At 39.4% G+C, this 13,835-nt stretch overlaps 1 protein-coding gene across 1 annotated transcript; it reads left to right on the top strand.

Annotated features, from left to right (window-relative positions):
• Nucleotides 1–545: 545 nt before the first annotated feature.
• LOC113262047 (olfactory receptor 5V1) lies at nt 546–1,499 on the top strand. The gene has a single exon (XM_026508287.3). The coding sequence runs from the start codon at nt 546–548 to the stop codon at nt 1,497–1,499; it is 954 nt and encodes a 317-aa protein (XP_026364072.3).
• Nucleotides 1,500–13,835: the final 12,336 nt, after the last annotated feature.

A 13,835-nucleotide genomic window follows, 5' to 3' on the forward strand; every position in this document is an offset into this window, starting at 1 on the left:
AATTATCACATGGTGCTTGAGGAAAAAACAGGTTAGAATGTGTACTTTCTGAGCCTTCTTTTAAATATTTATGCTGGGAAATCGATTAGAAGGATGTACACCAAATCATTAGTAGAGGTTTTCTTTCATTGGTGGAGATATTAAGGATTTTTTGCTCAGAGATTCTTGCACAGTCTGTGTTCTGCAACTCATGTTCACATATCCCCAGGACGATGCAGATGGAACTGACCCAGTCATTATTAACACGGAACTTGCAGGATGTAGTGTGCCCTCTTGTGATTTTCTCTAATTACATCCTGTCTGTATTGTGTATGTTTGAGATTTTATTTACAAGTGAAACACTGGATACACTTATGTCTGTGTTCGGTGGTAGGTATGAGCTCTGGAGGATGCTGCCCTTCTGGGTTGGAATCTGATGTGGACGGTAACGATCGTCCTCTGTAACGCTTGCTCCCTTGTTTTGCAGACCATTGCTATTGCAGCATAGGATTATGGTCATCTGGGTTTCTCTTTGCCCTATCCCCAGAAGGAAAGCAGGCAGCATCATGGAAGGAAAGAATCAAACAGCTCTATCTGAATTCATCATCTTGGGATTCGCCAACCTCAATGATTTGCAAGTCCCACTCTTCACAGTATTCCTTATGACCTATATCTGTGGTCTGGGAGGAAATCTCTTCATTATCTTGGTGACCATGGCTGACCCCCATCTACACACTCCCATGTACCATTTTCTGAGGAATTTGGCCTTTCTTGACATCTGCTACACCACCACCAACGTCCCCCAGATGATGGCGCATCTCCTGTCAGAGAAGAAGAGCATTTCCTATGGCGGATGTGTGGCTCAACTCTTTGCATTCATTTTCTTTGTAGGATCAGAGTGCCTCCTCCTGGCAGCCATGGCATATGACCGTTACATTGCAATTTGCAAACCCCTCAGGTACTCGGTGATTATGAACAGGGCCCTGTATGGCCGGTTAGCTGCCTCGTGCTGGACTGGGGGTTTCCTCAACTCAGTGGTGCACACAGCACTGACCTTCCGCCTGCCCTTCTGTGGCAACAACCAGATTCACTATTTCTTCTGTGACATCCCCCCTTTGCTGCTGTTGTCTTGTGGGGACACTTCGGTCAATGAGTTGGCATTGCTCTCCATTGGGGTCTTCATTGGGTGGGCTCCTTTCCTGGGCATCGTCCTTTCCTACCTGTCTATTATCTCTACCATCTTGAGAATCCGGTCCTCAGAGGGGAGGCAAAAGGCCTTTTCGACCTGTGCCTCACACCTGGTCATTGTCCTTCTCTACTACGGCAGCGCCATCTTCACATACGTGCGGCCCATCTCATCTTACTCACTGGAGAAAGACAGACTAATCTCTGTATTGTACAGTGTTGTTACCCCCATGCTAAACCCTGTAATTTACACACTGAGGAATAAGGACATCAAAGGGGCTGTGAAGGCCATGGGGAGAAGGTGGCAGCCGCCGATTCCCTCTTTTGATATGTAACTTTCGCTCATCTGTAACCAATGTTCTTATAGCAGAAGTTAACTTTTCACTAGCCAGCTGTTGGCAGTGACACTCAACTTACAAGTTGATTGCAGTGTTGGGACAGATAGTGAACAGTTGACGCACTCAATTCTAAGTGTATATATTCTTGAGATTTAGTTTAGTTAATCCTGTGCAAGAGATGTGGATGTTGCTGTTTTTAGATATTTTCTTCTTAGTGATAATGTCCATTCCTGAATCCTTCATTCAAAATATGGTGCCACTCTTTCATGCAATATGTGCTTGGTGGACATCACTTTCTAGTGCTTTCCTTCCTTTGTGTATTACCACTTATGTGTTGAGGAATGTGAAAGCCTTTATCTGAATCCTCCCCATATATGTTTATTATATTCCACTTCTTATGACTTAAGTCATGCATTTGGCTTTTCTTTCTTTATTAGGTTCTTCTTAATAAAGCATCATAATCAATGCACTGAGTTCACATTACACTGCTTTTGACAGAGTTATGTGAATCATGATGAAATGATGTTTTATCTCTGGTTCTGCTGGCAATTACGTTTGCTTTTTCCCCCCAGTTGCTTGGGTCAATGACAATTTATCTTCATGTTGGAAGGAAGATAGTCATAGTTTCTCAATCCCAGCTTATATTCCTTACTGTGTCCAAAAAATGGAACATCCTAAAAGAATGTTTCTAGAAATAAGCCCACATGACAAGTTACTATTTTATAGGGTACTTAGAATTCAGGAAACATTTATCTAAAACAAAGATAAACTCAAAATGAAGAAAGACCTCAATGTGAGACAGGAATCCATCAAAATCCTAGAGGAGAACACAGGCAGCAGCTTCTTCCACATCAGCCACAATAACTTCTTTCAAGACACGTCTCTAAAGACAAGAGAACCAAAAGCAAAAATGAACTTGGGACTTCATCAAGATAAAAAGCTTCTGCACAGCAAAGGAAACAGTCAACAAAACTAAGAGGCAACCCACAGAATGGGAGAAGATATTTGTAAATGACGCTGCAGATAAAGGGCTGGTATCCAAGATCTATAAAGAACTTCTCAAACTCACCGCCCAAAACACAAAGAATCTAGTTGAGAAATGGGCAGAATACATGAACAGACATTTCTCCAAAGAAGAGACACGAATGGTCAACAGACACATGAAAAGATGCCCCACAGCACTAGCCATCAGGGAAATTCAAATCAAACCACAATGAGATACTGCACGGGGCACTGGGTGTTACACGCAACTAATGAATCATCGAACTTTACATCAGAAACCAGGGGTGTACTGTATGGTGACTAACATAATATAATAAAAAAATTAAAAAAAAAAAACCCAAGCAATTAAAAAAAAAAACCACAATGAGATACCACCTTACACTGGTTAGAGTAACCAAAATTAACAAGACAGGAAACAAAAAGTGTTGGTGATGATGAAGAGAAAGGGGGACCCTCTTACATTGTTGGCAGGAATGCAAGCTGTACAGCCACTCTTATATGTTGGCTAACTGAGCATAATAAAAAATAAAATACAAAAATAAAGCTTTTGCTGAAAAAAATTAGACCACAGAATTGGGGAAAAATATACAGAAAGTAACTACAGATTGTTTGGAGGGGGGAATAGAAACTCTTTGTTGCATAGTAACTATAGTTAGAAAAGAGAGTAGGAATCACATATATTAAAAACAAAGATACTAACCTACTGCTTTTCCTATGTTATTACCACGTAAGGACCAGGAATGTAGACAAGAGAAGTGAGCAAGCAAAGTGGTCCAAGAAAGAAAGAAATACAGGAAAGGGAGAGAAAATATGAAAGATAAGGAAGGAGGCTTAGAGATGCAAAGAAGTGCCTTGCAATGTAGGGCAGAGAGAGGGGCTCATGGTGGAGGGGCCAGGGTCTAGTTCCTTCCTTCCCAGTTTTGCCAGAAGTAGTTTCTCCTCCTCCTCCTCCTCCTCCTCAGAGCTGCTCTCGCCTCCCTAGCTGGCAATGGTTCCCATCTTTGTGTTCTGCCACAGTGCCTCACCCACACCTGTCGCCTGCATCTCACTTCTGAGTTAACTCTCCCACGGGCGGTGCAGTGCACAGACGTCTGCCGTTTCAGAGGCTTCCACCTGACAACAATGATCTGTCCTCAGTGCATTCAGTCTTCTAGGAACTGCCTGTCTTATCACCCGATCTCCTTTAGAAACTCTAAATAATTCTTCCCACGGTTACTACATCCTGTGACATTTCTTTCCGCTTTCCTTTATAGTGTCTTTTTAAAAAGCAAAAATGTTTACTTTTGAGGAATTCCAATTGTCATTATATATATTTTTCTTTCTTAAGTTCATCTTTATTGAAGTATAATTGGCATATAAAACTGTAAGATATTTAAAATGTACATCGTGGTGATTTGATACAAGTATATATTGTGAAAGGACCCCTCCCAGCCTGTTAATTAACACACCCGTCACCTCTCATATTTATCTTTTTTTCCTTGATGAAAACATTTAAGTTCTGCTCTCCTAGCAAATTTTAATTATACAATACTGTGCTCTCACCTCTAGATAGCCATCGTGTTTTGCATTAGATCCTCAGACCTCTTTCATCTTAGAGCTGAATGTTTATACCCTTTTACTAACCTCTCCCTCTTCCTTTTACTGCCCATTCCCTTCCACCCCTGGAAACCACTTTTCCACTCTCTGTTTTTATTAGTTTGACTTTTTAAAAAATATGTTATACGCGAACAGTGAATCATGGAACACTACATCAAAAACTAATGATGTACTGTATGGTGACTCACATAACATAATAAAAAATTTAAAAAAAAAAGATTCCACATATAAATGACACCACACAGTACTTGTCTGTCGGGCTCTTTCCTGGCATAATGTCCTCAGGCTCCACCCATGCTGTTGCAAATGGCAGGAATTCCTTCTCTCTCCTGGCTGAGTATTCCTCCTCCTGCCATTTTCAACTGTGGCATGAAATAAGCCTCAGGAGGCATTTGGAATCAACTTTTTTTTTTGGGGGGGGGACTCTTGGCACCCTGTTAAAGCATTAGGGTTACAAGAGTCAGAGTAGGCAGTTATAAGAAGTGTTATCTAAAAAAAGAACAAATGGTCACTATATTTTTTCCCCCTTGATTGTTAGTTCTTTTGGTTTTTGTGCCCTAAGAAATCTTTGCCTGCCTTAGAACTGCAAAGGTCCTTTCCTGTAGCTTTTATATTTAGGTCTATGATCCAACTCGAATTAATTTTTGATGTAATGTTGAGGCTTATTTTTTTTTTTTTTCTGAAAAGATAGCTGTGTTTTGTTGTGTTTTTACAGCACGCCTTGTTGAAAAGACTATCCTTTCTACTTTGTATTATCTAGACAATTTGGTCAAAATTACTTGGCCACATATATTTTGCTCTATGTAGATGTTTTATGCTCTGTTTGAGCTTAGATGGCCAGGTGTAACCTGTGTTCTGAAAAGAATCAGATTTACTGATTTGCAACGAGGGAGGGCACTCACGAGTAAACGGTGTGCATTACACTTGACAACAGGAAGGAAGCAAGCATCATCCATACGGGTTGGTTTCCATCTGAAGAACTCTGAGCCAGGTCTGTGGGAAGCCAGGCCCGGTTCTAAATTGGGTACTGTTGTTGAGGAGGGCTTGGGAGAAGCAGGGATTAACAGGAGACTAGGGGCTATCCTGTGGCCAGACCAGATTAGCAATTCGGCGCCCTGAGTCGTAGATGGGAGGAGTAAATCTAGGGTGCGACCGTGAAGGAAGCATCAGTCCCTCAAAGTGCTACTGTGTGGCCCGTTGACTCTGCAGCTGCTTTATCTGTGTCTGCGCTCTGGCATGAATAAGGGCAAGGCTGCTTTTGCTTCATGGTTTCAAGCTGACTTCCGCTCTTTCTCTCTTACAGGTTTTTATTACATTTTTGGTTCCCTGATCTACTCATCTACTATCCCCACGGTGTCAGGCTTACTGGAGCTCTATAGGAAGTCATCAAATACATTAAATACTCAGATTTAGGGGCGCCTGGGTGGCTCGGCCGTTAAGCGTCTGCCTTCGGCTCAGGTCATGATCCCAGGGTCCTGGGATCCAGCCCCGCATCGGGCTCCCTGCTCGGTGGGAAGCCTGCTTCTCCCTCTCACATTCCCCTTGCTTGTGTTCCTTCTTTCGCTGTCTTTCTGTGTCAAATAAATAAATAAAATCTTTAAAAAAATGATAACAGTACAAATATGCAACATATATTATTTAGTCAGTCAACTATTTAGGTTCTTTGCCTGAGCAAGCTCATAAATCCCTTGAAGTAAGCCCATAGTCTATTCCTTATCTACAGGGTAAGGTTTGGGATCTAGAAGAAGGGAATCATTGAATTTATGTATTATCTCACCAAACGTCCAGTTTTAAGATGGAATCTGGTTAGATTTTTTTTTTAAACCTCCCCAACTCTTAGAAATGGAAAATGTGTATCTTTTGGCATAGAATTAAGAAATACCACAATTCCTGGCATCCTTCAGCGAACACATCTGACATAAGCTTTTATAGAGCTCCCTCCACCTGTCCTTCTTGTGAAGATTTACCAACGTCAGAGTTTTTAGAATCTCAGTGCAAGTCTGATCTCTCAAAGACATCAGCTCCAAATACAGTTTGTCTGTATGACCTTAGCAACTTCTTTGGTGTCCTCTTGTTAATTTTTCTTACTAGTGCCTTTCAAGTAAGTTTTATTTTGTTTTGGCTGATTCTGAAGGCATTTTTATGGCAACATTATGTTTCAAATAAACAGAGTTTTGCTCCTTCCTTATCAATCTTTTTCTTTTTTTGCTTTTTTGTCCAAAACCTTCAGTAAAATGTTCAATAAAAATGGTGAAAGCTGACATCTTTCACTTCTGATATTTTGTTCTTGATATTTTTTTTTTTAAAGATTTTATTTATTTATTTGGCAGAGATAGAGACAGCCAGCGAGAGAGGGAACACAAGCAGGGGGAGTGGGAGAGGAAGAAGCAGGCTCATAGCGGAGGAGCCTGATGTGGGGCTCGATCCCAGAACGCCGGGATCACGCCCTGAGCCGAAGGCAGGCGCTTAACCGCTGTGCCATCCAGGCGCCCCTGTTCTTGATATTTCTAAGCTCTATCTTCCCTTTAGTTTTCTTTGTCAATATTGTTAAAGGCTTATTACTTCATTAATTATTTTCAAAGAACTAATGTTTGGTTTCCTTGATTTTTCTATATTGTTTCTCTCTTTTCAATTTCATTGATTACTGTTCTTTATTATTTTCATTCATCGACATGATTTGGATTCCTTTCCTATTCTTTTTCTGTTTTCTTAAGGTTGAAATTTGCTGTTAATTTGAGCATTTTCTCATTTTCTAATATGACCATTGAAGCACTCCTTGAGCTGCATTACACACATCTTACCATTGTATTTTGATTTTGATTTAATTAAAGTATGTATTAATTTCCCTCAACTCTCTCCTTGATCAAGAGAATTCTTAAAACTTAGTAGAAGAAAGATAATCTACTACTATTACATAGATGTTTACTATTTTTGTTCCCTTGCTTCCCTTCTGATTTTACAGTTTTCCTCTGGTGCTGTTTTCCTTGTATCTGAAGAACTTCCTTTAACAATTCTTTCAGTGAAGTCCTTCTGGATACCACTTCTCTTAGTTTTCACTCATCTGAGAATATTTTTACCTGACATCATTCCTTAAGGATAGTTTCACTGGACATAAAATTGTGCCTTTTTTTTTTCTTTTTAAAGCACTGTATAAATGTTCCCCTTCTTTCTGGCCTCCATAGTTTCCAATGAGCAATCTGCAGCAATTCAGATCATGGGTCTATAGTTTATTTGTTGTTTTTGTCTGGCTGTTTTCCATATTTCCTATTTAATTTTCATTATTTTCTCTGGTTGTGGATTGTTTGGGGAGGATTAATATTGTTTGGAGTTGTCTCAGCTTCTTGAATCTGTTATCTTTTATATCTAATATATATCTTATGGCTTTTACCAAACTTAGGAAGTTTTTAATTATTTCTTCCAATATATTTTTTAAAATATTACACACTTCTCTTTCTTTCCTACCAGGACTCTGGTGTCAGAAATGCCAGTCTTTTGTTATTGTCTCATAGATTACCAATGTTTTGTTAATTGTTTCCAAATATTTTCTGTCTTTTGCAAAGATTGGATCATTTTTGCTAACCAAATTGAAGTCTACTACCTCTGCTTTGCCGTCTCCATTCTGCCACTGAGACCATCCAACCGTTATTTATTTTGATGACTCTAGTTCAGTTCTAAAATTCCCATTTACTGTTCTTTATATTTTCTTTTTTTTTTTTTTGCTAAGACTTTCTATTACTCCATATATTTTATGAGTGTTTTCAATGGCTATTTAAGCATTTTTATATCTGCCTTAAATTCTTTGTCATATAACCCAGCATCTATGTCTTCTCAGTATCGGCATCTGTTGATTGTTTTCCTAGAAGTTGAAGATTTGTTGTTCTGTGTATACTGAATAATTTTGGATTATTTTCCAATTATTTTGAATATTACAAGTCTCTGGGTCTTGTTTAAATCCTATGGAGTGAAGGGAGGCAAGATGGTGGAAGAATAGGGGACCTTGTTTCATCTGGTTCCCTGAATTTAGATAGATAACTCTCAAATCATGATGAACACCTATGAATTCAACCTGAGATGTCAGAAAAGAATTGCTGGAATTCTACAAGTAGAAAAAATACCACTTTTTGCAAGGTAAGAGGTGTGGAGAAATGAATCTGAGGGGATATATCAGAAGATAGTCAGCAGAGGAGGGAGCCTCCATAAGCCAGCTACCAGAAAGTGATAGAGCCCGGAATGCAATATCAGAACTCTTAGAAACCTGCTCCAGTGAGAGAAGTCCCTGCCTGAAAGGTGCTCAGGTGGCAAAGTGGGGCAGAATCTTACGTGGGACAGTGTGGCCTCAGGATCCCCAGGGTCACAGAAAGAATGGGGTGGTTGAGCCAGCATAGTTCCCAGGCATTGGAGCAGGTAAAATAGTGAGGGTGAGCAAGCCTGGGAGGGAGCTCTTAGCTTGGTACGCCATAAACCAGGAACCAGAGCACAATCCAGTGACAGCTGTCTGCATGGGGGCCCTGCAAAGAGCAGATATGCAGGGATCCTCTGCTTTCCCCTGGGAGGATTAGTGCAGGTGTGCACCATAGGAGTTTGCAGAGTCTGGTACACACAAAAGTGAAGACCACTTGTCCCTGAGGGTTTGCTGAAAAGGGAGGCCCACAGTCTCTCAGCTCTGGGGCTTGAGATCAGGGCACAGCCATTTTTGTTTTCATCCTCTATAGAGGTGGAGAAGGCCTGCAGGGAGCAACCCGCAGCAGCTCACACTGAGCCCGGCTCCCTGACTAGGAGTGGTGCCAATCCATCCAGGCAAAGACACATGAGAATCAGCGCTGCAGGCTCCTCCCCCAGAAGACCAGCTGAAACAACAGGGGAACACCAAGTTTACAGAGAACACAGGACTACAAAATTCCAGGGATAGGAGAAAAAAATATATAGAATTCCGGTTTTTTTCTCATGGTTCATTTATCTTCCAGTTAAAAATTTTCCTTTTTTTTCCTTTTCAACTGTTTTTTATTTTATTAACTCTGTTTTTAAGTCTTTTTTTAACTTTCATTTCTTATATTTACATTTGATAGATATATTCCTTTTTGGCTTCCTTTCACTGTATTCAATTTTATTTTTGGTATGTATATAAGTTTTGCTTTCTTTACAATTTTGAGATTTAGTGTCTTCTAACAAACAAACAAAAATACACCCAGGACCAAGTGGATCACCCTGTTTTGTCCACCCGGGAGATTATAGTCTCTCTTTCCACCCCACCTTTGTTTGTTTGTTTGTTTCTGATCTCTTAGTATTTGTCTAGTATATATTTTGCTTGGGTTGTGGTTGATATTTTTTATTTTATTCTCTCATTCATCTCTTTTTTTTTTGAGCAAAATGACTAGAAGAAGGAATTCACAACAAAAGAAAGAACCAGATTAATATTCTCTGCCACAGATCTAATTGATATGGATATAAGTAAAATGTGGGAGCTGGAATCCAGGATAACAATTATAAAGTTACTACCTGTGCTTGAAGAAAGCATTAATGACACTAGAGAATCTCTCAGTGCAGAAATGAAATCTAATCAGGCCAAATTAAAAATACTCTAACTGAGGTGCAGTCTAAATTGGATGCTCTAAAAGCTAGGGTAAATGAGGCAGAAAAGAGAGTAAGTGACACAGAAGACAAGTTGATGGAAAGGAAGGAAGCTAAGGAAAAGAGAGAAAAAACAACTAATGGATCATAAGGGGAGGCTTCAAGAAATCAGCGATGCCATAAAATGGAACAATATTAGAATTATTGGAGTCCCTGAGGGAGAAGAAAGAGAGAGAGGACAGAAGGTATATTTGAGCAAATCATAGGTTAGAATTTTCCTAATCTGGGAAGGAAACAGGCATTCATATTCAAGATGTAGAGAGGACCCCTCCCAAAATCAATAAAAATAGATCAACACCTCAACATATAGTAGTGAAGCTTGCAAATTTCAGAGATAAGAAGAAAATCCTGAAAGCAGCTCAAGACAAGAGGTTCCTAACCTACCAGGTTAGGAATATTAGACTGTCATCAGAACTATCCACAGAGACTGTCAGGTGAAAGGATTGGCGTGATATATTCAGGATACTAATTGAGAAAAACAGGCAGCCAAGAATACTTGATCCAGCAAAGATGTCATTCAGAATGGAAGGAGAGATAAAGAGCTTCCAGGCAGACAGAAACTGAAAGAATATGTGATCATTAAAACAGCCCTGCAAGAAATATTAAGAGGGCTCTTGTGAGTGAAGAGAGAGCCCAAAAGTAACATAGACCAGAAAGAAACAGAGGCAATCTACAGAAACAGGGACTTTACAGGTAATACGATGGCACTAAATTCATATCTTTCAATAGTTACTCTGACTGTAAATGGGCTAAATGCTCCAATCAAAAGACACAGGGTATCAGATTGAATAAAAAAGCAAGACCCATCCATATGCTGTCTACAAGAGACTCACTTTGGACTTAAGGACACCTCCAGAGTGAAAGTGTGGGGGTGGAGAACCATTTATCATGCTAATGGACCACAAAAGAAAGCTTGGGTAGCAGTCCTCATATCAGACAAATTAGATTCTATTTTTTTAAAGATTTTATTTATTTATTTGACAAAGATAGAGACAGCCAGTGAGAGACAGAACACAAGCAGGGGGAATGGGAGAGAAAGAAGCAGGCTTCCAGCGGAGGAGCCTGATGTGGGGCTCAATCCCAGAACACTGGGATCACGCCCTGAGACGAAGGCAGATGCTTAATGACTGAGCCACCCAGGCACCCCAGACAAATTAGATTCTAAACCAAAGACTGTAATAGGGGATGAAGAGAGACACTATAGCATACTAAAGGGTCTAACCAACAAGAAGATCTAATAATTATAAATATTTATGCCCCTAATTTAGGAGAAGCCAATTATATCAACTAATTAAGAAGCAAAGGCTGTCCTAAGAGGGAAGTACATAGCAATACAAGTCTCTCTCAGAAAATTAGAAAAGTCTCAAATACACAAACTAACCTTACACCTAAAGGATCTGGAGAAAGAACAGCAAATAAAGCCTAATTCAAGCAGGAGAAGAGAAATGATAAAGAATAGAGCAGAAATCAATGAAATAGAAATTAGAATAATAGAACAGATCAATGAAACTAGAAGCTGGTTCTTTGAAAGAATTAGTAAGATCAATAAATCCCTAGCCAGACTTATCAAACAGAAGAGAGAAAGGAACCAAATTAATATTAAATCATGAATGAAAGGGGAGAGATCACGACCAACACCAAGGATATAGAAACAATTTTAAGAACATATTATGAGCAAATATATGCCAAAGAATTGTGCAATCTGGAAGAAAGGGATGCATTCCTGAAAAACTATAAAGTACCAAAACTGAAACAAGAAGAAATAGAAAATCTGAACAGACCAATAATAAGCAATGAAATTGAAATGGTAATAAAAAATCTCCCAACAATCAAGAGTCCAGAGACAGATGGCTTCATGGGGAATTCTACCAAACGTTTCAAGAAGAAATCATACTTATTCTCCTGAAGCTGTTTCAAAAAACAGAAACAGAAGGAAAACTTCCAAACTCCTTCTATGAGACCAGCATTACCTTGATCCCAAACCAGACAAAAATCCCATCAAAAATGAAAATTACAAACCAATATCTCTAATGAACATGGATGCCAAAATACTCAATGAGATCCTAGCCAAGAGGATCCAATGGTACATTAAAAGGATTATTCACCATGGCCTAGTGGGATTAATCCTGGGCTGCAAGGTTGGTTCAACATTCATAACTCAATGTGATACATGACATTAATAAAAGAAAGGACAAGAACCATACAATCCTCTCAATTGATACAGAAAAAGCATTTGACAAAATACAGCATCATTTCCTGATTAAAACTCTCCACAGTGTAGGGATAGAGGGACTATACCTCAATATCATAAAAACCATCTACAAAAAGCCCGCAGTGAATATCACTCTCAATGGGGAAAAACTGAGAGCTTTTCCCCTAAGGTCAGGAACATGACAGGGATGCCCACTCTCACCAATTTTGTTCAACATAGTGCTAGAGGTCCTAGCCTCAGCAGTCAGACAACAAAAAGAAATAAAAGGCATTCAAATCAGCAAGCAAGAAGTCAAACGCTCTTTGCAGATGACTGATACTTTATGTGGAAAACCCAAAAGACTCCAACCCCAAATCACTAGAACTCATACAGCAATTCAGCAACGTGGCAGGATTTAAATAAATGCACAGAAATTAGTTGCATTTCTATACACCAAGAATGAGACAGAAGAAAGAGAAATTAAGGAGTTGATTCCATTTACAATAGCACCAAAACCCATAAGATACCTAGGGATAAGCCTCACCAAAGATGTAAAGGACCTATACTCGAGAAACTACAGAAACTTATGAAAGAATTGAAGAAGACACAAAGAAATGGAAAAACATTCCATGCTCATGGATTGGAAGAATAAATATTGTTAAAATGTCTCTGCTACCTAGAGTAATCTACACATTAAATGCAATCCCTATCAAAATACCATTGATATATTTCACAGAGCTGGAACAAAAAATCTTAAAATTTGTATGGTACCAGAAAAGCCTCAATCATCAAAGGAATGTTGAAAAAGTAAACCAAAATTTGTGGCATCATAATGCCTGACTTCAAGTTCTATTCTTGTGATCATCAAGACAGTATGGTACTGGCACAAAAATGGACACATAGATCAATGAAACAGAATAGAGAACCCAGAAACGGACCCTCAACTCTATGGTCAACTAATCTTCGACAAAGCAGGACAGAGGATCCAATGGAAAAAGACAGTGTCTTCAATAATGGTGCTGGGAAAATTGGACAGTCACATGCAGAAGAATGAAACTAGACCATTTTCTTACACCATACACAGAGATAAACTCAAAATGGATGAAAGACCTGAAAATATGAGACAGGAATCCATCAAAATTCTAATGGAGAACACAGGCAGCAACCTCTCTGACCTTGGTCACAGCAACTTCTTGCTAGACACATCTCTAAAGGCAAGGGAAACAAAAGCAAAAATGAACTTTTGAGACTTCATCAAGATAAAAAGCTTCTGAAGAGCATAAGAAAATCAACAAAGTTAAAAAGGCAACCTACGGAATGGGAGAAGATATTTGCAAATGACATTATAGCTAAGGGCTAGTATGCAAGGTCTATAAAGAACTTCTCAAGCTCAACACCCAAAAGGCAAAGAATCAGGTCAAGAAATTGGCTGAAGATATGAGCAGACATTTCTTCAAAGAAGACATACAAATGCCCAACAGAGACATGAGAGCATGTTCAACATCGCTAGTCATCTGGGAAATACAAATCAAAACCACAATGAGATACCAACCACCTCACACCAGTCAGAATGGCAAAAATGAACAAGGCAGGAAACAACAAATGTTGGTGAGGATGTGGAGAAAGGAGAATCCTCTTACACTGTTGGTGGAAATGCAAGCTGGTACAGCCACTCTGGAAAACTGTATGGAGATTCTTCAAGAAGTTAAAAATAGAGCTACCCTACGACCCAGAAACTGCACTACTAGGTATTTACCCTAATACAATGTAGTGATCCAAAGGGGCACCTGAACCCCAATGTTTATAGCAGCAATGTCCACAATAGCCAAACTGTTGAAAGAGCATAATGTCCATCGACAGATGAATGGATAAAGGAGATGTGGTTTATGTATACAATGGAATATTATTCAGCCATC

The sequence above is a fragment of the Ursus arctos genome, unplaced genomic scaffold (genome assembly GCF_023065955.2).
Source record: "Ursus arctos isolate Adak ecotype North America unplaced genomic scaffold, UrsArc2.0 scaffold_27, whole genome shotgun sequence".
Classification (NCBI taxonomy): domain Eukaryota; kingdom Metazoa; phylum Chordata; class Mammalia; order Carnivora; family Ursidae; genus Ursus; species Ursus arctos.

Bases quoted from the DNA above. Each gene is read 5' to 3' on its own strand.
- LOC113262047 (XM_026508287.3), top strand. From the start codon at position 546: ATGGAAGGAAAGAATCAAACAGCTCTATCTGAATTCATCATCTTGGGA.